Source organism: Pempheris klunzingeri, chromosome 5, assembly GCF_042242105.1.
Source record: "Pempheris klunzingeri isolate RE-2024b chromosome 5, fPemKlu1.hap1, whole genome shotgun sequence".
Taxonomy (NCBI): domain Eukaryota; kingdom Metazoa; phylum Chordata; class Actinopteri; order Acropomatiformes; family Pempheridae; genus Pempheris; species Pempheris klunzingeri.
This window is the reverse complement of record NC_092016.1, coordinates 6,883,430-6,903,635: the sequence shown is the minus strand read 5'-3', so window position 1 is coordinate 6,903,635 and position 20,206 is coordinate 6,883,430. Positions and strand designations below refer to the sequence as shown.

Below are 20,206 nucleotides of genomic sequence, written 5' to 3'. Positions count from 1 at the left end.
CAAATATATAGTTGGAAGAGGCTCAGTAATTCCCTGAAACAGCTGGGCACGAATATCATAGCAACTTAAGCAAGGCAAAATGGTGCGTTTGTTGGGGACTATTCTCAGGGGCGGATTAATCCACATTTGTTGCTCCAGTGAGTATTTCCAGCGGCAGGAGGATGTACGTGGAAATGCATATAAGAGTTCTTTCTTTCCCTAAAAAGTGTCTAGAACACTGTCAGATACAGTTTGTTAAAAATGTCCTGACTACTTGCGAAGGACATATTTTATTTAGATTCATTTTTGTGCTATATGCTGCGTGTTTTAACAAGCTTTAACAAGTGTGTATCTGCTCCCACATTCACTTAGTGTATTTGCCATCAGTCCTCACGCAGGGTCGGAGGAGTGCGAGAGGCAGAAAATAGATCATCTCATATTTCTCGGCTGTGACAATCCTCTTTCCTCAAGTGGAAAATCTCCCATGTCTTATCATGATGAATGAAAAAGCTTGAATCCCTGTTGTTGTCATTATGTGTGCGTGCAGGGTGGTGACGCTCTCTTACTGATGCTCTGACTCAACGACAGTGTAACCCACAGTGTGAACACTGACACTGAAGTCTCAGGAGGACGTCTGAATCATGAAGAGTTTGGGTCTGATCACACCAGGACAAAGATGTCCACTGAGTCGTCTCACTGTGATCTTTCGGCCCGTCAGCTCCTTTGTGGGCGATACAAACGCTACGATGGAGTGCTTCAGCGAGCCCCTCTCGTCTAACAATTGCTGGCAATTAAGCAGACGAGCTGCAAGTGGCCGATAAGATCTCCATCTCATAGCAGATGATAGCTGCCTCAGTAGAGGAAGGGAGATAGATGGAGAGATGGGAGTGTGAAAACGGAATAAAAAGGGTGAGGAAATTTTCTGCAATCTCCGCTCACAGCTGTCCTCCTCCAACGGCGGAGAGACGGAAACACAGCGATGCGGGAGAGTTTGTCACAGTATCAGTGGAGGAGTCAGACAACAGGTTTCCATCCTGAGCAAATTTGGGGAAAAACTCAAATTAAATATTAAAGCACTGCGTGCTTCTGACAACCACTTTGGTAACTACTGAACTACAGGAACATAAATAGAGGGGTGTACATGGAGAAAGCATTTTCAGTCATATCAGGGAGAAAGTGTGTGGTGATGTGGGGAGCTGGGAGCAAACGTGATGGAAATTAAACAGCTTTAGTTTGAAAAGAGAGATTGGAGGCACCATGGTCCCACAGACAGAAAAACAGCTGGTGGATCGATCTCCTAATCTGTTTCAGTCTGACGCTGGCGGTAAACTTAATTACTTTGTGCCATAAGAGCTCAACAACCACTCTGTCATAAGAGGTGTGGAGGTGGACGGTGGCGCAACACTGCAATGACCAGAACTGATCATGGAACAGTGTCAAACCACTGGGAGGAACAAAGAGCCTTCAAACAGTGGCGCTGGTGTTGCCTCACTGGATTTGGTCAGAGATGAATAAAGGTATGTTCTGTTTCCATCTGTGAGCCAACACCTCACAATTATATCGTTTCATTTTTATAAAAAGGGTACGAGGGACAGAGGAGCCTTCAAACAACAGCTGTGGCTTCGCCTCAGTGGATTTGGTCAGAGATGATTAAAGGAATAGCATTTTTGAATGTTTTATAACAGCCTCCGTCTAATTTTCATAGTATTGTCTGGGCCATAACACAACAATTAATTTGCTGCCAACTCACCGGCCCGGCCAGCATGACTTATCACATGTGTCTGTATCAGCATGTAAGCAACAATAAGTAACAAGTCACTGCAGTACATGAACGCCAACAATGTATTTTCAAAAGAAGTTTTTGATTGAAGCTCAATCTGTTGACATGAATGATGGTAAATGATAAATATCATGTGATAAATGAATATAAAATGAATGATTAACTCCCAGGTGTTTAACTCCAAATTTTTCCGTAATAAGTACCAAACTCAGTACTTAAAAAGGTACCAAATTACATCAGTATTGGGCACAGTATTACAATCTGTGCCAAATTTCAGTACCTCAGAGAGCATCTGGGTTACTGAGCCTACTGAGTATACATTAGAGGGAAAAGCCGCCCCTGAAGCTTGTTCAAGTCCAACATAGTCAAGTCAAGGCAACGGTGATCCAAAGGCAGTCACAAGTCACAACTCTACTCTGTATATAGCACTCTACTCTGTAGCACCTGTAATTCTGTATATTCTGTACATACCTTATATATATTCTGCACTTTTTCTACAAATTGCACTTCTGGTTAGATGCCAAACTGCATTTCATTGCCTTGTGCTGTACAGGTGTAATGACAATAAAGTTGAATCTAATCTAATCTAATCTAAAGTGTAGTCACACTTTTTATAATTTGACGCAGACAAGCTCGCTGCATTACGGCCACAGCAAGTCTAAGCTGATTTATCACCTGGAAACTCAACATACATCTAAAATATACTCCAAAGCTGAGGAGCAGCTGTGGCTCAGGAGGTACAGCCTGTTGTCTGCTTATCAGAAGATTGACGGCAGGGTACTTGGACAAGATAATGACCTCCAACACACATTCATCAGCTAGTTGTATAACATCTTGTATTGTATTTCACTGCATTTCTTTGATTATTAGGGTATTTTAAATCTTCCACACATTAGTAGTATTTTTCAAGAATGTTTGCTTGCGCAGCCTTGTGATATAATACCATTTCCCATGACTTGTTGAGTTGTAAAGTAAAAATGCAAGTGTTTTCCAAGAGGAGATTAGAGCAAAAGGATAAAATCGTCTTGCCTCATAGTAGCTCCTCACAGCATTGCAGAAAGCTTCATCTGCCACAATCTGAGTTTCCCCATTGAGGAAGGCCTGGAAACGCTCCTTCCCCGCCTGCAGCTGCTGCTTGTTCACCTGAGAGACAGAGAGAGAGAGAGAGATGATGGAGGAGAAAAATGAAGGAAAGTGCAGAGAGAGAGAGTTTGGGAGGAGAAATGAGAGGAGGGATGTTGGCAGAGGAGGGTGTAATCAATTAGAAACAGATGGAGAGGAAGAGCAGAAGATGATAGGGAGGCAGGATGGATGAGAAACAGAACAAAAGTACAAGATTAAACTCATTGTTAAAGTGTGACAGAGTCTGACACCGTCATTACAGAGATGAGAAGAGTCACATTATCTAACAAATGTCTTTCATTTGGAGTTCACCAAAAACAACAGAGGAAGACAAACCTGTCTTCCATGTGGTTGGAAAATAGTCCAGGCACGTTTTGAGACTGATGGAGAATCTTAAGAGGACCATGCCGAAGATTTAGCTCATTAACTACAAATGTATTCCGCTTTTCGAAGTCATGAGGTCAGCTTTAAACTGATTTTAAATCCATTTCATTGCCTTTCCAGACAGCTATCGGTTTCAGTTAAATGCAACTGGAGATATGAGACTAATACCATCCCAATGGAGTGCTCCGCTGCGTACATGCACTTTTCTTTCGGTCAGAAAGTGACCTTCATCGTGGCCAGGTAGCTCAACTTCCAGTTATGTTTCATATTGCATTTCAGTGGAGTAAGAGCCTGAAAATAGTACGACCCTTTCTATTTATTCAATCAAAAGTCTGCTTTCAAATCAAGAATCAAACGAATCACATGAGTCTGAAAAGGGCACTGCCACCTTCATTTGCCATGATGAAAAAAAAAAAATATATATATATATATATGAAATTATTTCTCCCTTTTACAGAACAAATCTTTGGTAAAAAATAAAAGCATGTGATTTCCGTTGGACTTCACGTGCATTAGGATGGGAGTCAAACAGTTTTAATACCTGCATTTTGCAGAATCAACTCAAGCTCATTTCAAATTGTTCTTAATTCACTATTCAGGAATAGCCAAGAACCTTGTTGTGTATGATATAGTTGTTCATAGAACAAGGTTTGGTATTCAGTCAAGAAAAAAAATGCCAAACATTGTCTGCTTCCAGGATAAACAGTTTCTCTTTGGACTCTTGATTGGATATAATTGTTTTTATTTTTACACTAACAATTCATTAATTCATCAGATTAAAATGAAATGCCCAAAATAATAGCTAGCTGAAGCCCTACTATCCATCTACCTGCTCACCCACCTATCAATTACTTCATCTACCGACTATATTCGCACATTAAGTTTGGTGAAATCAATATTTTCCAACAATAACAACCCAGAGAGCAATTCTCAGCAGAGCAGAGCAGCCAGTCCATGAAAATCCCATAAATGTCATCAGTTTCTGCCCAGTGAACCACAGCTGACATATTGTGTTGTATGAGAATTTTAAGTTTTCATGAGCGACAGAATCACCAGAAGCTGCTGCTCATAAGCTGCATATGTATGAGGCGTCAGGAGGATGGCGGCATCGGGGGGGGAAATTAAACCATTATTCTTCCGCTTGTTGCCACACTGCCAGAAAACACATACATTCTGGAAGTCAAAGTACCAATTTCCAGCGACACAAAGTGAGCAGCGACTTATCTCCTGCTGACAGCTTTTTGTGTGGGCTCGCTTGCCTTTTCTGTGTCTAAATGTAGCCGCTGTGGTTTGCCTCTACCCGAAGGACAGGAGGAGAGGGGTGAATTTATGTAAAGCAGCAGGTTGTGACCATTCACATTCAAAATGACTCAACCTCCATTTCACAGGTTGAAAGCGTGAAACAGTTCATTAAAGATAAGGAAACTCCAGCTGAAGGCCAGTGTTGGAGTGAAATACAGCCCGTCAGGCTAACTGAGGACGTATTCCTGCTCAAAACACACATTTATCCTCACACGTTTAGGGGACAAAGCACATCAGATCGGTTTGTAGTTCTATATGAAACTGCTTCACCACAAAGATCTGAGCAAAGAGAGTGTGAGGAGACACCAACCAGACAATTTCAGGCAATATGATGGTATACAATAGGCAACGGTAGAAGTGTTTCCAACAGTAGAGATCTGGCAACACTGTTTCCACTGTGGGAAGATTCTCGAGTGATCTCGCCAGTCAAACTGGTATTTACTGGCGCATGCTAACCTTATAATTATTGTTAATGTGCATTTTCCGGTTTTGAGTCTTTTGTTTTCAACTTACCTCATGTGAGGCTGTTTTTGTTGAGTGGAGTTTCAAAATACAAAATAGTTCTGGTTATTTTAAACCATTTCCTAACCCGTTTAATTGCACTTAGAGAATAATTATTGTACTGAATGTGGTGATTTTCTCCCAATTTGATTTGTAGTTTTAATTCAGTCTCATCCACCTTTTCAGAGCAGACTTACTATACAGATATACATAATGTGCTTTCTTCGCCTAAACAGAAAATCTCTGCAACTACAAAATCATCTCCTGTTCTCAAGCCCTTTTGGCTCCTTTTTCACCAGCTTTTTTTTTGTGTGTGTGTGACTGCAGCACTAATGGCTTTCCCTCGTTCAAAATGCATCCTGCCCGTGAAATGAGGGACGACAACCAGAAAAGGAGCTGGATATGCACTGTGAAAAGGCGCCTGTCAACTTTCAGTTGAATTTCTGCTTGTGCCTCCCCATCTCCTGAGCTTTGTCCAGGAAAACTGATTTATCTCAGGGGGTTTATAAGTAGACAGGGGGGGGGTAAAAGGTGTCATTTTCTGAAGCTGGCCTCAAATTGCGTTTTTCAAAAACCTCCCTGCCAAGTAGAACCACTCCGAGGTGAGCAGGTCAACATCTCTAAACGTTGAAGGAACGTTTGCTCTCAGAGCAGCTCTCAGCAAACACAGAGGATTAGCTTCCATTGGCTTTTCATTTCTCTGCAACCCTGAGTGCTCTCCATCTGTAGGGGACAACAAAAACTCTTTGTTTGTTTGCTGTTCTTCTCTGTTTCATATTGTTTTAAATTGAATATCTTTAGGCTTTGGGCTCTTGATCAAACAAATGAAGACATTCACGACACCTTGAGCTCCGGAAAACTAATAGTTTCATGGACTAAAACCAATAATCAGTTAATGAGCGGATAACAGGCAGATTCATCTATGATGAGAATGATCGTTAGTTGCAGCCCTTCTACGTTAGGACTCCAATCTGGAAAGGTTATGAAGTACCTTTATTACGTCCATGAGCTGTGTGTGTCACAGCCTGCAGCGGCAACTGCTGACTGCTTATTAACACAATCACTTTAGAGCACTGACATGCGCCCATCTCTAAGCTCGCACAGGATCTTTGACTTACACCTCTCCCTTCATATTCTCCCTTCATCTCTCCCAAGAACCCTTGGGTAACTCAGTTTGAAAACATCTGCTGCCCCAAAATCAGACAAGATTGGAAAAAAAAAATGGAAAAGATAGAAAAAAGAACTGCTCCATAAGAAACAGATTTGATAACAGTGGATTAAGTTGTCGAATGATCAGAGCCAACTGGAGACTGAGGCGAAGACTGAATACAAAAAGCAAAAATCTATCAGTGCTAAAGGGATGTTATGCAAAACAAATAAACTGAGTATTCAGTCAGATTGATGCCTCTTTACTAGATCTGATGTGAGCAGACCAGACACCCAATCGTGGGGACTGTCAAACTGTCAATCATCATGAAACAATCCAAATGAAAAATTTAAACGGCAATGAGTCAAACTGACAACCTGAAAAGAAACAAACTAAAGTCTTCAGTCCTGTTATCAGTAAATATCACGGCAAATAATAATTTAATGATAGTTATTATAAGTCCTCTTCCTGCTTTTTAAAACGTGCACTGCTGTGGCCTCCCTTTTCAAAGAATCCAGGAGCTGTTCGAGGAACAGATAGTCTGTTTTGGATGCAGGTCTTCTTTCTGTTTGTCTGGAAACTGCTGTCCATTTTTTTACATTTGTTTTCTGCAGTTGCATCTTTTACAGTGACTCAGGAGTTTATTTAGAAACATAAACGCATAAAATTGCCAGAGCATGAACGCGACAAGGTGCACGTCTGAAAAAGGCAAATGGATACAAAAGTGGATTCTTCGTATATGAATTAGCATCTTTGTTACCGCTGTGCACAACACCTGCTAAACCAGCTCTAACAGCTCTGAGTGTCGAGGCTCCCTGAGAAGAGAAGCTGTTTGCAGGTGACAGGAGAGACTCTGCTGATGTGAGGAGACAAGTTTAACGGCTTTTGCATTTCCAGCTGCGATGGTCAACCATCCGACCTGCTGCTCTTCTGTCTAGGGGAGATCATCAAGGAGTGTGTGTGTGTGTGTGTGTGTGTGTGTGTGTGTTGCACATTACCGTTTGTTTATGCTTGAAGGCTTTAATTTGAGTGCCTCCCTCTTCACGGAGGACGTGATAGGTTATCAAGGACAGTTAACAGCTTATTTGGGCAAGAGCAGGGACCTCCCGATGGCAGATCAATAAATACAAAGAATGCTGTGTGTGTCTGCGTGTGTGTGTGTGTGTGTGTGTGTGCCATGCCTCTACAGGAAAACGACCATTTCTCTTCGTTCCCGGTAGCACTTTCAGCTGTCAGGGTGCAGCTCTGGTGAGAAAACACGAACTGGGCGAGAGCAAGACATATTTGTCAGACGTCTCAGATTATTGGATGGAGGGCAAAGTGAGTCTGTAAACACACCCTGTTACCAGGAACACACACACACACACACACACACACACACGCACGCACACACACGCACGGGTAAACTTCTCAGTGCCTGGGTACATGTACGTAATTATTTTATTCATTTATTTATTTATTTTTTATTCCATGGCTGCCACTTTTGCCTGGAACTTCTACTCTGTAATAAACCAGCTCTGCAGTCATCTGTTCAGCTGCTCTCTACTTTCAGCCCATGAGCAAGGCAGCCGGCGAAGGGAAGGCATGTGGACATTTGTTTTTATTATAGCTTTTATTACTTGGGTCTTATTTTCTTAGTTGTGTCTGAAGCTGGGTATAATTTCAAATTATTACCATACCACTAACAACACTAGTACCCTTAAAGTACTACTAATACAACAGAGTACTTCATGTGAAACCTTTTCTCCATGATTGAGGAGGTGCTTTATCGTGATTTCCTGAGTGAATCCTTCCGCATTTTTTGCATTTATTTTCACCAAAGCGGTTGGCGGTGTGTAATATAATGATGGTAAGACTTACTTCGGTGCATCGGTATAAAAGTTGATGATGTGATTGCACCGAATAAAAAGTGTGGACCAGATACAATTTGGGATGAAGTCGTGATGTATCGCTTCTGACATCTTTGCATCAGTAAAATCTGATTTCTCTCTCATCTCCACCAGATAAAAGCCTGCAAGGGATTATGTGTTGGGTCATGCGTGTGAATGCATACCTGCATCTGTAACTGCCTGTCTGTTCGCAGCACACACTACCATCACTTAGAGTTCATCTTTAATTGAGGTAGGCCTTTGGGTACATTTTGGCTTTAATAACCCTCAGCAGCTTTGCAACGTTAAAGAGGAGCACTGAAGTCAATGAGCCGAACCAACCGACACACACTGATCAGTTTGATTTAAACAGACCTGCAGCAGTACAGCACTATGGATAATGACGGGTTTCCCTGCTACTAGTGTTATAGCAAAGACTATTCTCCACTGATAAAGATATAATGTCAGAAGTAACACAGCAAAAGATGCTGTTTTTGTTCCATCAGACAGTTATCTGCATCAAGACCAGCTTCATATTGCATTTCAGTGGACAAGACACACGAGTAAATGGGTTTGTAGTCTAATGGACTGAAAATAGAGTTACACATTAATTGAATTGAATTGACTGTTTTCAATTGAAATATCCCTCCCCAACAGATTGTACAGTGCATCTAAAATATCAGTTAATTCTTCAACTTTGGTACCTTTTCTGTTCCACCTCACAATGTTCCAGCTGCAGCAGCTGCCATACAGGTGTTACTGAACATTATTAAAACATAATCTGTTCCTGAGACATTGTGACTGCAAGGCTTTTAGTCAGAGCCCTTTTATAATTAGGCTATATTGTAATACAGTTATTTTTCCTTCCCCAAGCTGGCCACTAACACACCGGTAACACTCCAGCTCCTTACAACCTCCAGGCGACACACATACTCACGCACACGCAGCCCACTGAGCCATCACGCTGCTTCCACAAATTGACTGATTGTTTTCTTTCTCTCAGAGACGTTTGCTTTAGACTGAAATAGTTTGGGCAGAGCAGAAGTGACAGGAGGAGAAATTTATGTCCCTCACATTCACTCAATGTGTGTGTGTGTGTGTGTGTTCATGAACAGCACGCACACACACACACACACATAATAAAGGTCCTCCAGGTCGTCTCGTTCTGCCAGGAGATGTAAGACCCCATTTGAAAACCTTGTATCTCGACATGTCATGTTTTCAGAGACAGAACAGGAAGTTGTGAACGATCTTAGCTCCTGTATACCTGCTTATCCTTGAGGGTCAGTAGGGTGACTGAAGTCGATCCCAGCTGATATATGGTGAGAGGCAGGAAACACCCCGAACAGGTCGCCGGTCAATCACATACAGAAAGTACCAGCAGCCACTGAATATTTAAAATTTCGGCTTGAAAAATTGCAAATTAATTTTCTCTTCATCAATGAATCAATTAACACACATACAAACACACACGCATACAAACACACACAGTCCTCACAGATAATGCTGCATGGCAGCAGTATGACAACTCCCTAATCGTCATGGCAACGATCCTTGCAGCATATCCTGAGTGTCAGCATCACTGATGCAGTTTCTGCTAATCAGCATCACGCACACACACACACGAAAGCAACAGAAAATCACAATATCAACTAATAATAATAATCATTTCAACAACACCTAAAGGGATGTTTTAATAATTTAATGATTTCTCAACAAATCAGACCAACTCAACAGACCTGTATTTCTTTCTTTAACACTGTGGACAGTATTGGGGGGGGGGGCTGGGGTAAAGAGTTCAACCTCTGGGGAGCAGGGCAGTGATCAATACATTATCTGACAACCTGTCCTGATTGTGGTTCCAGAGAAAAGGTCAGAGGGCCTCCGAGATCAGCAGCAGAAAGCAGAAATATCTGCAGGAGACTTAACAACACTCCTGTGACTCCTGACCAGGGGTACGATTACACCAGGGGGCACTTCTCAAAATGTGTGAGGAAAGATTATGGAGAAGCAGATAATTTGAATGAAATAGAAATTATAAAAACAATAAATATATCCACATACTCGATTTGTGTTTAGGAAGAAAATAACCGTGTGTTTGTGCCCGTAGGCCTCAAGGGAAGCCACACGATGCTGCACAAATGAACAAGCACAGCAGCACTGTTGATTTCAATGAAGAGATATATCAGTGGCTCCAACTGTATCTTTAATGTGTTTTTAATAGCCTTTGGATGACAAGAAACCCGGAGTTGAATCCATAAACTGAAGAAAAAACAAACTGGCAGCTGCATTTTTCCATCAAAAAAAGTCATGTAGTCTTCCTCCCTGCTAGAATACATTTATTAAGATAGATCAGAATCATAGTTTGTGCACACATACAAGCGACAGGAGAAGTCCTGCAGAAAACGAATGAAGAACCATTTCAAACTGAACTCCTGCTGCGTCTTATTATTAGTTAATGGGTTAACTAGTTCATTTGTGTTTAAATAAAAAGTGAACAGTGATTTGGAGGCCACGTAACAATATTTCAGGAGTCAGAAAGTTATGGGCTGCATCACACTTATATTCACAGCCACACACACACACACACACACACACACACACACACACACACACACGCCTCATCTGTCCTCCATTCCAGTTAGTTTGTCGTTTTCTCATCATTAAAAGCTGCTTTTGGTTCCCCGATTAAGGCAAATCACAGATGAAACCCTTTTATAGGCCTGTGTAACAACCTGTAGGGGCATGATTAAAGGTTTTCAAAGGTCTTGTGTGGGATGAGTATCTAGATCACATGACTTGGTTCAGGTTATCTGTCATTATTCAGTCAGTCAGTCTGATCGGAAATCCGCCATTGCAGGACAGGCTCACCGGTGGCAAGTTATTATGTATTAATCATAGATGATTTAATAAAACCACAACACAATAATTTCATAAAACCAATTATGACTATTAGTTTGCTGTCTTAGTTTGCTGATGAAGACAAAATGGTCTCCATGGTGTGACTCAAGGTTCAAACCGCGAACCGCATTTCTGCCGGCCTGCAGGTTTGAACCTGGAATCTTCTTGCTGTGAGGCAACAAGGTTGCTAACCACTGTGCTGCCCCAGTGCAACCTGATCTCCATTTAAATGTTTTTGTATTAACTTCCTGCAGGGCATCACTATTAGCTCATTATTGGGCAAAAGAAAGGCGAGTGGTGGAATGAGAGAGAGAGTAAGCGAGTGATCGTGGAGATCCCCACAAGCTGTTCAGACTCAGAGTCATTGATTTTGGCTCTGCACAGCTTCTACAGAGCTTCATAACAAGTGGATCAGGTGTTTTGGAGCAGGGAAATATCTAAAACATGCAGGGCAGGGGGTCCGCAGGACTACAACACCAAATTACACCATTTTGTCTTCATCAGCAGACTAAGACAATAGTCGTAATTGGTTTTATGAATGTATATTTTGGTTTTATTTAGAATAACTATGATTAATATGTAATTAATTACCACCTGGTGAGCATGTCCTGCACCAGTCATACTCCCTACAGGATGTTACACAGTTTGTATCTCCAGTTGCACGATGACTGTTCAACCGTCAGATCGGTGATTTGTCTCCATTAGGAAACACATTTTATATTGACTTAAGTGACCGGGAAAAACAAGAATGTATCTCTTCTCTTCACCAAATAAGAAAAATTAAATGTTACTATTTTGACTGTTCACACCTTAACAGGATGTGATCCTGCTTTTATGTATCCTGGGAGATACAACTCATATAATGTCAAATATATAAAGTATTTTAGAAATGTTTTAAAAGTTGTACAGCTAAGCTACTGTCTCTACCCATTTAGGGGGGAGACATGCAGCAGCGCTGAAAAAAAGATTTGAGTTTGTTTACAATACCTTGAATCAAACTGAGAAAACTACTTTGAAGTGCTCACATGCTCCGACGTGCTAGACTAAGATGCATCTGTCATTGAGCATGTTGGCATGCATGAGAATTTAGCTTAAACCACTCAGCTGTGTCGAAGTACAGCCTCACAGACACACTAGGTACACAGAAACACTCCTATCATTTGCAACTTTGATAAATGATTTCTTTAATGTTAATAATTATACTCTACATGGTATTCATTGACTTCTTGTTCTTGCTATGCGTGTAACACGGTGGATTCAAATACGGATATATGAAATGAACAATGACGTCTTTCTTTCAGTCGCTCCACACTAAATATATGGATGCTGGTTTGTTACATTTCTGCAGTCTGTAAAACAGCCTTTTACTGTTGTCATACAGTGTGGTGTTGATTCCTCTGTGACATGTTTATGTCAAAGTTAAGTTGCACCTTAGTAAAGCACCACGGTTGTACCATCCTGCCAGTGAAATGTCACAGGTTCAAACCCCACAAGTGAACATGTGACCATCAGGGATGTAAACTACAGAAAAAACAGATACATTTCCCTCCGCCCTGCTGCCAGAATGTTTTCCTGTCTCAGTTAAATCTCTGACGCTCAGGAATGTAGAAAATTAAATTCAAAATGTTCTCATTACCTCTGAGGCCCAGCTATTTTCTTAAACCTCAGTCTTATCTCCTGTACACAGATACCAGTCCGTCTGTGCAGCTCTGACAGTAAGAGTGATCACACCCCAAAGACAAACACTTCCTCTCCTCCCTTTATAAACACCACCAGCTGACCGCTGCAGTCTGTCTGCAGCCCGTCAAAGCCTCTCACACACACACACACACACACACACACACACACACATAAACACCTGACCCACATACTGTCGTGATAATATTAATTTCCATGTGTGTTTAAGGCTTTATTACTTTCACGCTCCATCACACACACTGAATTTAGATGTTAAAATGAGGTCAGTTCAGGTCAACTACAGGTCAGTGAAACTATACGAGTCTGATAATATTAGAGGAACATTTTGTCTGATGGTAAATTACTTTCGCTATATCCGTGCACTGTTGAAAACTCAAATATCTTTCTCACATCCGTTGTTTTTTATCGAATATAGTTTACAGGGTCTTACTGACATTCAGATTTGAAACCTAACACACTCCTTAAAATGTTGCCAAGAAGTTGGAAGATCACCTAAAATATAATTGAATGCGGTATCATTCATATATTCCTTTAATAGAACTACCAGAAAAAAAAACAGACCCAGACCAAAGTTACACTCAAGTATACAGGGGCAGGGTTACCATCGAAAACAGATTTAAAAAAATGTGCCATACCAAAGCCTATGTGAAAATCAGGTTTTATCAATTGTCATTAAACTAAATTCTTCAACATAAAATAAGAAATTTGGCATCTCTCCATACTGTTTACTTAAACAGACTTTTGTTTGTTTTTAACTGAGGGTAACTGAATGATAAAAACCTTATTGTCTCACAATTTTACTGTTGGAAAAAGTGTGTGAAAATGGGTTAAATTGCTCAGATGTTATTAAAAAAACCGAGTTATTTTTGGGAGAAAATCTGTAAAAGCTGACCCTTACATATACTGAGAAGCACCACAGTTTTTATCTTTTTAAATCTCATCAGATGCACAACCACTGTTACAATCCCATAATAATATTCTTTATCACAGGCCTCCTATTTCTGCCTGGTCCATCTGTACCATCACCTGCTTTCCTCCTGCAAGGCAATTCATCATAACTGCTTTTTTGCTGAAGATTTATTGCTCAATGCCTCATTTCCCGTAGACACAGGTGCAGATACCTCCACAACTCATGATTAGATTACACCACATGGAGGTGTGAAGAATCAATCCTCAACTGCTCCTCTTATTTCAGTCTGTCAGGAATCATCAAACTTCTGTCCTAAACCTCCAGCAAGTCAGGCGAAGTGTCACTGTCATTCTGCAACGGATTGACCTGTCCAAGTAACAAGCTGAAACACAACACCTGCACAGGAGCACATACTAACACACCATGTGAGTGTGGACAACAAATACACCTGATAATCCAGGGTCTGTGTTCATTATGGTGTTTTCATGGCTTTTATAATAAAAAACTTCTATCCATCTATCTTCTTCCATTTACACAGGGTAGGGTCACAAGGCTAAGCAGAACACTCTAGTCACCCTTTTCCTCAGCAATACTTTCCAATTCCTCCTGTCGGATCCCAAGGCAATCCCAAACCAGATGAGATATAGATAATCCCTCCAGTAAATTCTGGGTCTACCCCAGAGTCTCCTCCCTGAGGGATATGACTGGAACACCTCCAAGGGGAGGCACTCAGGACGCATCCAGATGCCCAAACCATCTCAAGTGGCTCATTTCAATGCAAAAGAGCAGTGGTTTTACTCCGAGCTCCCTCCAGATGTTCTAGCGCCTCACCCCATCTTTAAGGCTGAACCCAGACTCCCTGCGGAGAAAAGTCATTTCGGCTGCTTGTATCAACGATCTCATGCTTTCAGTGCAGGTTGGAATGTAGATCGACTGGTAAATCAAGGACTTTGCCTTTTGCCACCTTATCATGGTGGGGGGCTTTGTGTGACCCTGTAACCCTGTCAGAGGAAACGGCCCCTGTTGGGAAATCTCAAGGTAAAGTGGTTCCAGGGGAGGGGCTGGACTTGCATCAATTCAAATACCCTCTATGAATCAGAACCCAGAGAGCTGTGTGTTTGGGAAACCGAGGTGCCTTTCTGGAGCAAGATCTGAGAAGGGAGCTCACTGGTGATTGTCTGGTGGCTGGTCTGGAACCACAGGCTGAGCCTGAAGAAACATGGAGACGCCGCCCTCTGGGTCCATGCAGCAAACATTCAGGAAATGTCAATGTGGCGTTGGGTGCATCATAAGTTTGGCGACAGGCAAAGACACGGTCATGGGCATGCAGACCTCTGGCATCGCAGACTGGCTCTAGGGATGTAGAATGTCCATAAAAAATTGTCTAAACTTAATCTGAATCTTTCTGAGAAGCTTGTGGAACTGCTTAACTGCTGTTTCTAACCTTGTCAGAGTTTTTATCATTTCCTCTCCCTAATTAACAACAGCAGATACTGAATATTGCCTGTTTGCCGCTCAGATGGGAGTCACTCTGGTGATAACACCAAAAGTTTATAAACCCTCTACAGATTTTCAGCTTGTGCTTTCTGGTTCAAATCCAGGAATCTGTACTTCAGTATCAGAGGAAGGAAGCATTGCTGCTTCCTTCGCTACTTTTTCAGCCGTTTCCTCATATTGTTTGGTGCCTCATTGGACAGTTTAATGACGAGAAATGTGTTACAGCACTCTGGACTCACCATTTGCATTGACGTGACAGAAGATCTAGCTGCTAGCCTATCAACACTGATGCGCTTCAGTTTAGACTGATCCAGCTTCAATGTCTGTATTCAAACAGGTACATTAAACTGTTTTCAATCAGAAACAATGCAGCAAAGTAAACAGCGAATACGTCACTATTCAGGACTGATGGAACTCCCTACTCAGTCAATCACAACCTTTGACTATAAAAGCAAATGAATACTTACTAGTACAGTATAGTTTAAAAAAAAACTCACTGATAATGCAATTATTGCATAAAAGGCCTAAAGAGTTATTACTATTACTTAGCTTTAGGGCTGCCCCCAGCCAAAGATTTTCCTACTTGAGTCGTTTCACACGATCCTCCCGAATAGATAATACACTGCACCTGGTGTCAGGTAGATAGTGGACATGTGCGGCTCATTAACTAGCAGGGAGGAACAAAGTGGCTCCAGCCCTCCACCACTGGAATCGAGCACCCGTGGACTAACATTTGGTCAACAATTAGGGGGCAGCCTTACTTGATTTTCTTTTTTGTGTTGTTTTGTTTTGGCTGAATCATATCATTTCCTCACAGCCCTTTTAGCAAATGCTCTGTAGCCTGCTCCCAAACCCCAGTGGCTGGAAACCAAATACAATTTGTACCAAATTCAAGAGGCATTTATGTAGTGTAACAAAATCATCATCATCATCATCAATACAGCTGGTTAAGAGCTTGTTCTTTGGTTGTTCTGCCTCAGAGAAACAGAAACGTCCGGGGGACAGAGATAAACACTTTAATCTGAAAGACTCTCAGAAACTCCAGTGGATGACGCTGCAGATTTAGAGTTTCTTACAGAGAGAAGTGGGAGACTGCAATCTTATTCTTACTGATTATGGCATTTTGGTAGATCTGGCAGTTAAAGGTTCATTGAACAGTTGCAGTTAACTGTCAGCCAGTCCTGGTAAGAGTACCAACAAGCTGTTTGGCATGAAAATGTACAAGTTTCAGTGGTGAAAACAAACATTGTGGCTTAGGAAAATAAGGAAGCAACCGTAATCCAACTGAAGCCTCCTCTTTCTAATGACTGCTGGTGGATCGAGCCAATGAGGCAGAAAAGCTCTCCACTGAGACGCAGCAGGCAGTGAGAGCGGAGGAAGTAGAGGGAAAGGAAGGCAGAATGGGAGGATAGCGTGGACAAAAGAGAAGACGTGCTAAGGAAAAGCTGAGAGAGAGGGTGGTGGAGGAGGAGAAGGGAAATCTGAACCACAGAGAGGGGAGGATGAGATTGAAAAGACTGGACTGTGGAGAAGGGAGCTGACGGCTGTGACTTCAGCAGTGGGGGGATAAAAATAGAAGCGGAGCGCTGCCTCTGCTCGTCCGCTGAGGCCATTTGAATCAATTGATCATCGCTGCGCAGGAGAGGTTGAAGTCTTTTATTAGATTAAAGCACACAGAGAGCTGCAGCCGTGGAACACAATCCGATTCAAACCACTTCATCACGAGCAAAATACGTTCCGGTGTCACCTGTCAGAGCCTGAAGAGAGGCAGCGGAGAAGTCATGACATTTTAAAACTATTCTACCAAGACAAGTCAGAATATACCCCAGAACCCTCACAGGGGGGTGGTTTCATAAAAGTGACTCTACAGTTACTGCATTCATTTAAGCTGCTTTAATATCCTCAGTATCAGCAGCAGAAGAGAGGCTCATCAATGATGCCTATGTGCAGTCCTAAATCCAAATTAAATTAACGTATTGGTGTGAATATGAGAGTATTTTTTTCCTGGAGATTATGTTTGAATAAGTAAGGTTGTCTTATATAAAAGGACAGGTCTTCAGCATTTGCAAAGCATTTACAGCTACAGCTCAGACAGAGCGTGCCTCATTATGGATTGTTGGTGGCTGAAGTGAAACCAGAAGTTACTGCAGAAGTGACAACACCGATAATTAAAATACTGTTGAGCCTTTCTCAGCAGTACGTCATCCTTTTACTCTGCATACTTAGAGAAGAACAGTCATTTTCTTCAAGTCTGTATGTAGAGTGACTTTTAGAGTCAGTCAGCCCTAAAAGTGTGGAATTAGTCCAGTTAAACCCGACAGGAGTTTCTGATGGTTCTCGTGAGGTGAGGTGCTTTTCTGCCACAGAGGAAACAAACACCTGAGGATATAAAAAAAACGAGTCGATGTCTTCACTGCAGAAATGGACTGAAGACTGAATCATCTGTAAAGCGGTGACAGCAGGAACAGAACGTTATGGAGAGGAGATCAAGAGGACTGAAGTTTGAAAAAATGTTAAGAGCCAAAGAATAATTGTTGACCGCTTCAAGAGCCTGTCAGAAGAGAATGAGTATGAGATTGATAGCCAAGCTACACTAATGGGGGATTTATGTTCTGCTCTAACAGAAGTGTTTCATGTTTCACTTTTATAAAAAAGGCTTCAAGCATGACAAGAACCCTCTGTGATGACCCTCTAAAGTTTCCTCTGCAACTATCACAACTAGCCTGAAAAAGTATTTTGGATAAAGGGGTGTCGTTTTATAATCACGGTCATCTGATATTCGAGCAAGTATGGTATGTTTTAGGCCTGAAGTCAGTCTGTCCACACCATGACTGATCTACATTAACTACAATGCGGAGTTTCATGGTAGAAGAACTATCCTAACAGGGTGTTCAGTCTGAATGCAAAGCAAATCCTAGACTGCAGGTCATTAGAAAGACTTGAATTGATGCAAACAGGTGTGATTGAACTTTAGGCGGCGTAAGTTTATAATAAAACTGTTTAGCTTGATTTCTTATACATACAGTTGCCTGTAGTTTCACAGCTGTATGTGTTAAGCCAGCAGTAATGAGACTAAAAAGGAGGAGCTTATTAAAAATAACAGGCCGTGTGGTTTGTCCTTCTATCAGCTGTCACCCACTGGCAAAGAACCTCAACACGGTTGAACAGTAATTTACTTATATCTCAACAGGTCTCAGTGTGAGATAATGGTATGATAATTATCACAATATCAATTCGTCTACAACTTTATTTCATCTAACTTTTCTCACGTGTTTTTAAGATTACCATTTTCACTAAAATGTGCAGAATAAAACTATAGTTCACAATCCACAGCACAAAATATTCTTAATCCATCTACTGTAAGTGATTTTATCTCAGTATTATCAGTACTATCCAGGCTTGAAGAGCACTACAACATGTTCTTTCACTGCAGACTGGAAACTATTGCTCAAAGCCTGATTTCTGACTTAACTCAAACTTAAAAGCGCACCGGCATTGAATAAAATACAGGAGGGATGGGGAAAGAAAGCAGACTGCTGCCATCAAAGAAGAAAATAAAATGTCAGACAAAAATAATCAGGGATTAGCAGATACTGAGGGGTGATCAGAGAGAGGGAGTGGCTCTGACGACTGCACTGCTGAGAAAAGATTCTTATGGAGATGAGATGGGGGGTTTTTTTCCAGGTTTTTCTGCCGACAGCAGCAATATGTTGAATTTATCTGTCATATGAGCGACACTACGACAGACTGCAGCTGCTGTCATAAAGATCGCAGATAAGGAAAGATGTGCTCACACGCAAAAGATAGACGTGTCAGATAAAGCACAAGGAAGTGTTTCTACTTACATGCAAATTCTTTTGTGGTGGATTTCTCTACAGGGGGTCAATAAAGTTTCATCTGCTAAAACATTTCTGAGATACAACAGGTCATCTAGAGAATCAAGCCACTCCAACTGTTCAAACATGTGCTCATCTTGGCAGAATATCAACATCAATGGTTTAACACAAAACTGTTTGGAATTGGCTGTGCAGTCACCTTTTTGTCCAAAACTGCACAAAAGAGAGCAGAAAGCCAAACAAAAGTCCAAAATTCACGACAAGGACCGAGTTTCAACTGTTCATGGTGTAACATCATTTTCCAAAGGGCGTATTCGCACATTGTGTTCATTGTTCTGAGTTCATTGGTTTGAATCATGTGGAAATGAAAGACTCTGCTAATGCCATGAACATTACTATATAAAAGAGGCAATTATTGAATAGGAATACATTGAATGCTTATTACTGAAAGAGCGTCACACAGTTGTAAAGCTGACCCAAGGCACCATGAAAACAGGGTGGCATTAAGGAGAGCTTATCATCAGTGGGTGTATAAGGAGATGGTGACAGTCATGGTCCATCATAGTTTGGTAAGAAGGGGAAAGAGTGTCTGAGGGAAACATACAGTGATGGTGTGTTGACAGAAGTCAACTGTCCAGAAAAAGCAGCAGCTTTATCGGATTCACTTCCAGAAATGACCGCACGTTTATACTTTGACAGCTTCTTCTGTTTGTATGTGCGACGGGCGTCAAATGACACTGTTCCACGCTAATCAGGGGTGTGCATTTCAGGCAAATCTTTGTCAGTATTCAAAGAACATTTGCATTGTTCACAGAGACCTGGCTTCATCTAAACACCAAGCCACTGCTGTCAACAGTAAAATACAAGAAGATAGCTGCACTAACTATTTTTAGAGACTTTCTTTTTACAATCTGATGTCTAAAATCATGACGCATCCCTAATATGCAGCAGCCCAACTAGCCCAAACATTTACTGTGCTGTTACTCCGTCTTATTAAAAAAAAAACCCTGGATTCACGTGAGCTTTACCTCCCTGATGTACTCTCACCCTCACACTCTAGAACAGGCAGATGCTCTGCGTCCTAACGAGGACAACAATTTTTCTCCGAAAATAAAAATTTCCCTGCTGCTCTGCTCTACAAACAGCAAAAACAACGTACAACAAACATGTCACAACAAACACCACAAGGACACCAAACAAAGGGGAAATATCTGAGCGCATCCAAGTGTTTGATGTTAACGAGGTCAATGTGGGCTGCTGCTACTTCAAGTTATATATTGT

The 20,206-nt window shown here is 41.5% G+C and overlaps 1 protein-coding gene across 1 annotated transcript in view; it reads right to left on the bottom strand.

Moving 5' to 3' along the window:
• Window positions 1–601: 601 nt before the first annotated feature.
• Window positions 602–20,206, bottom strand: part of LOC139201197 (calcium-dependent secretion activator 2-like) — a 40,056-nt gene continuing 20,451 nt past the window's right edge. The window contains exons 2-3 of the mRNA XM_070830459.1: window positions 2,789–2,902; window positions 602–763 (exon numbers count right to left, since the gene is read on the bottom strand). Of these exons, the coding sequence (XP_070686560.1) occupies window positions 602–763; window positions 2,789–2,902 (276 nt within the window). The remainder of the gene's footprint in view (window positions 764–2,788; window positions 2,903–20,206) is intronic.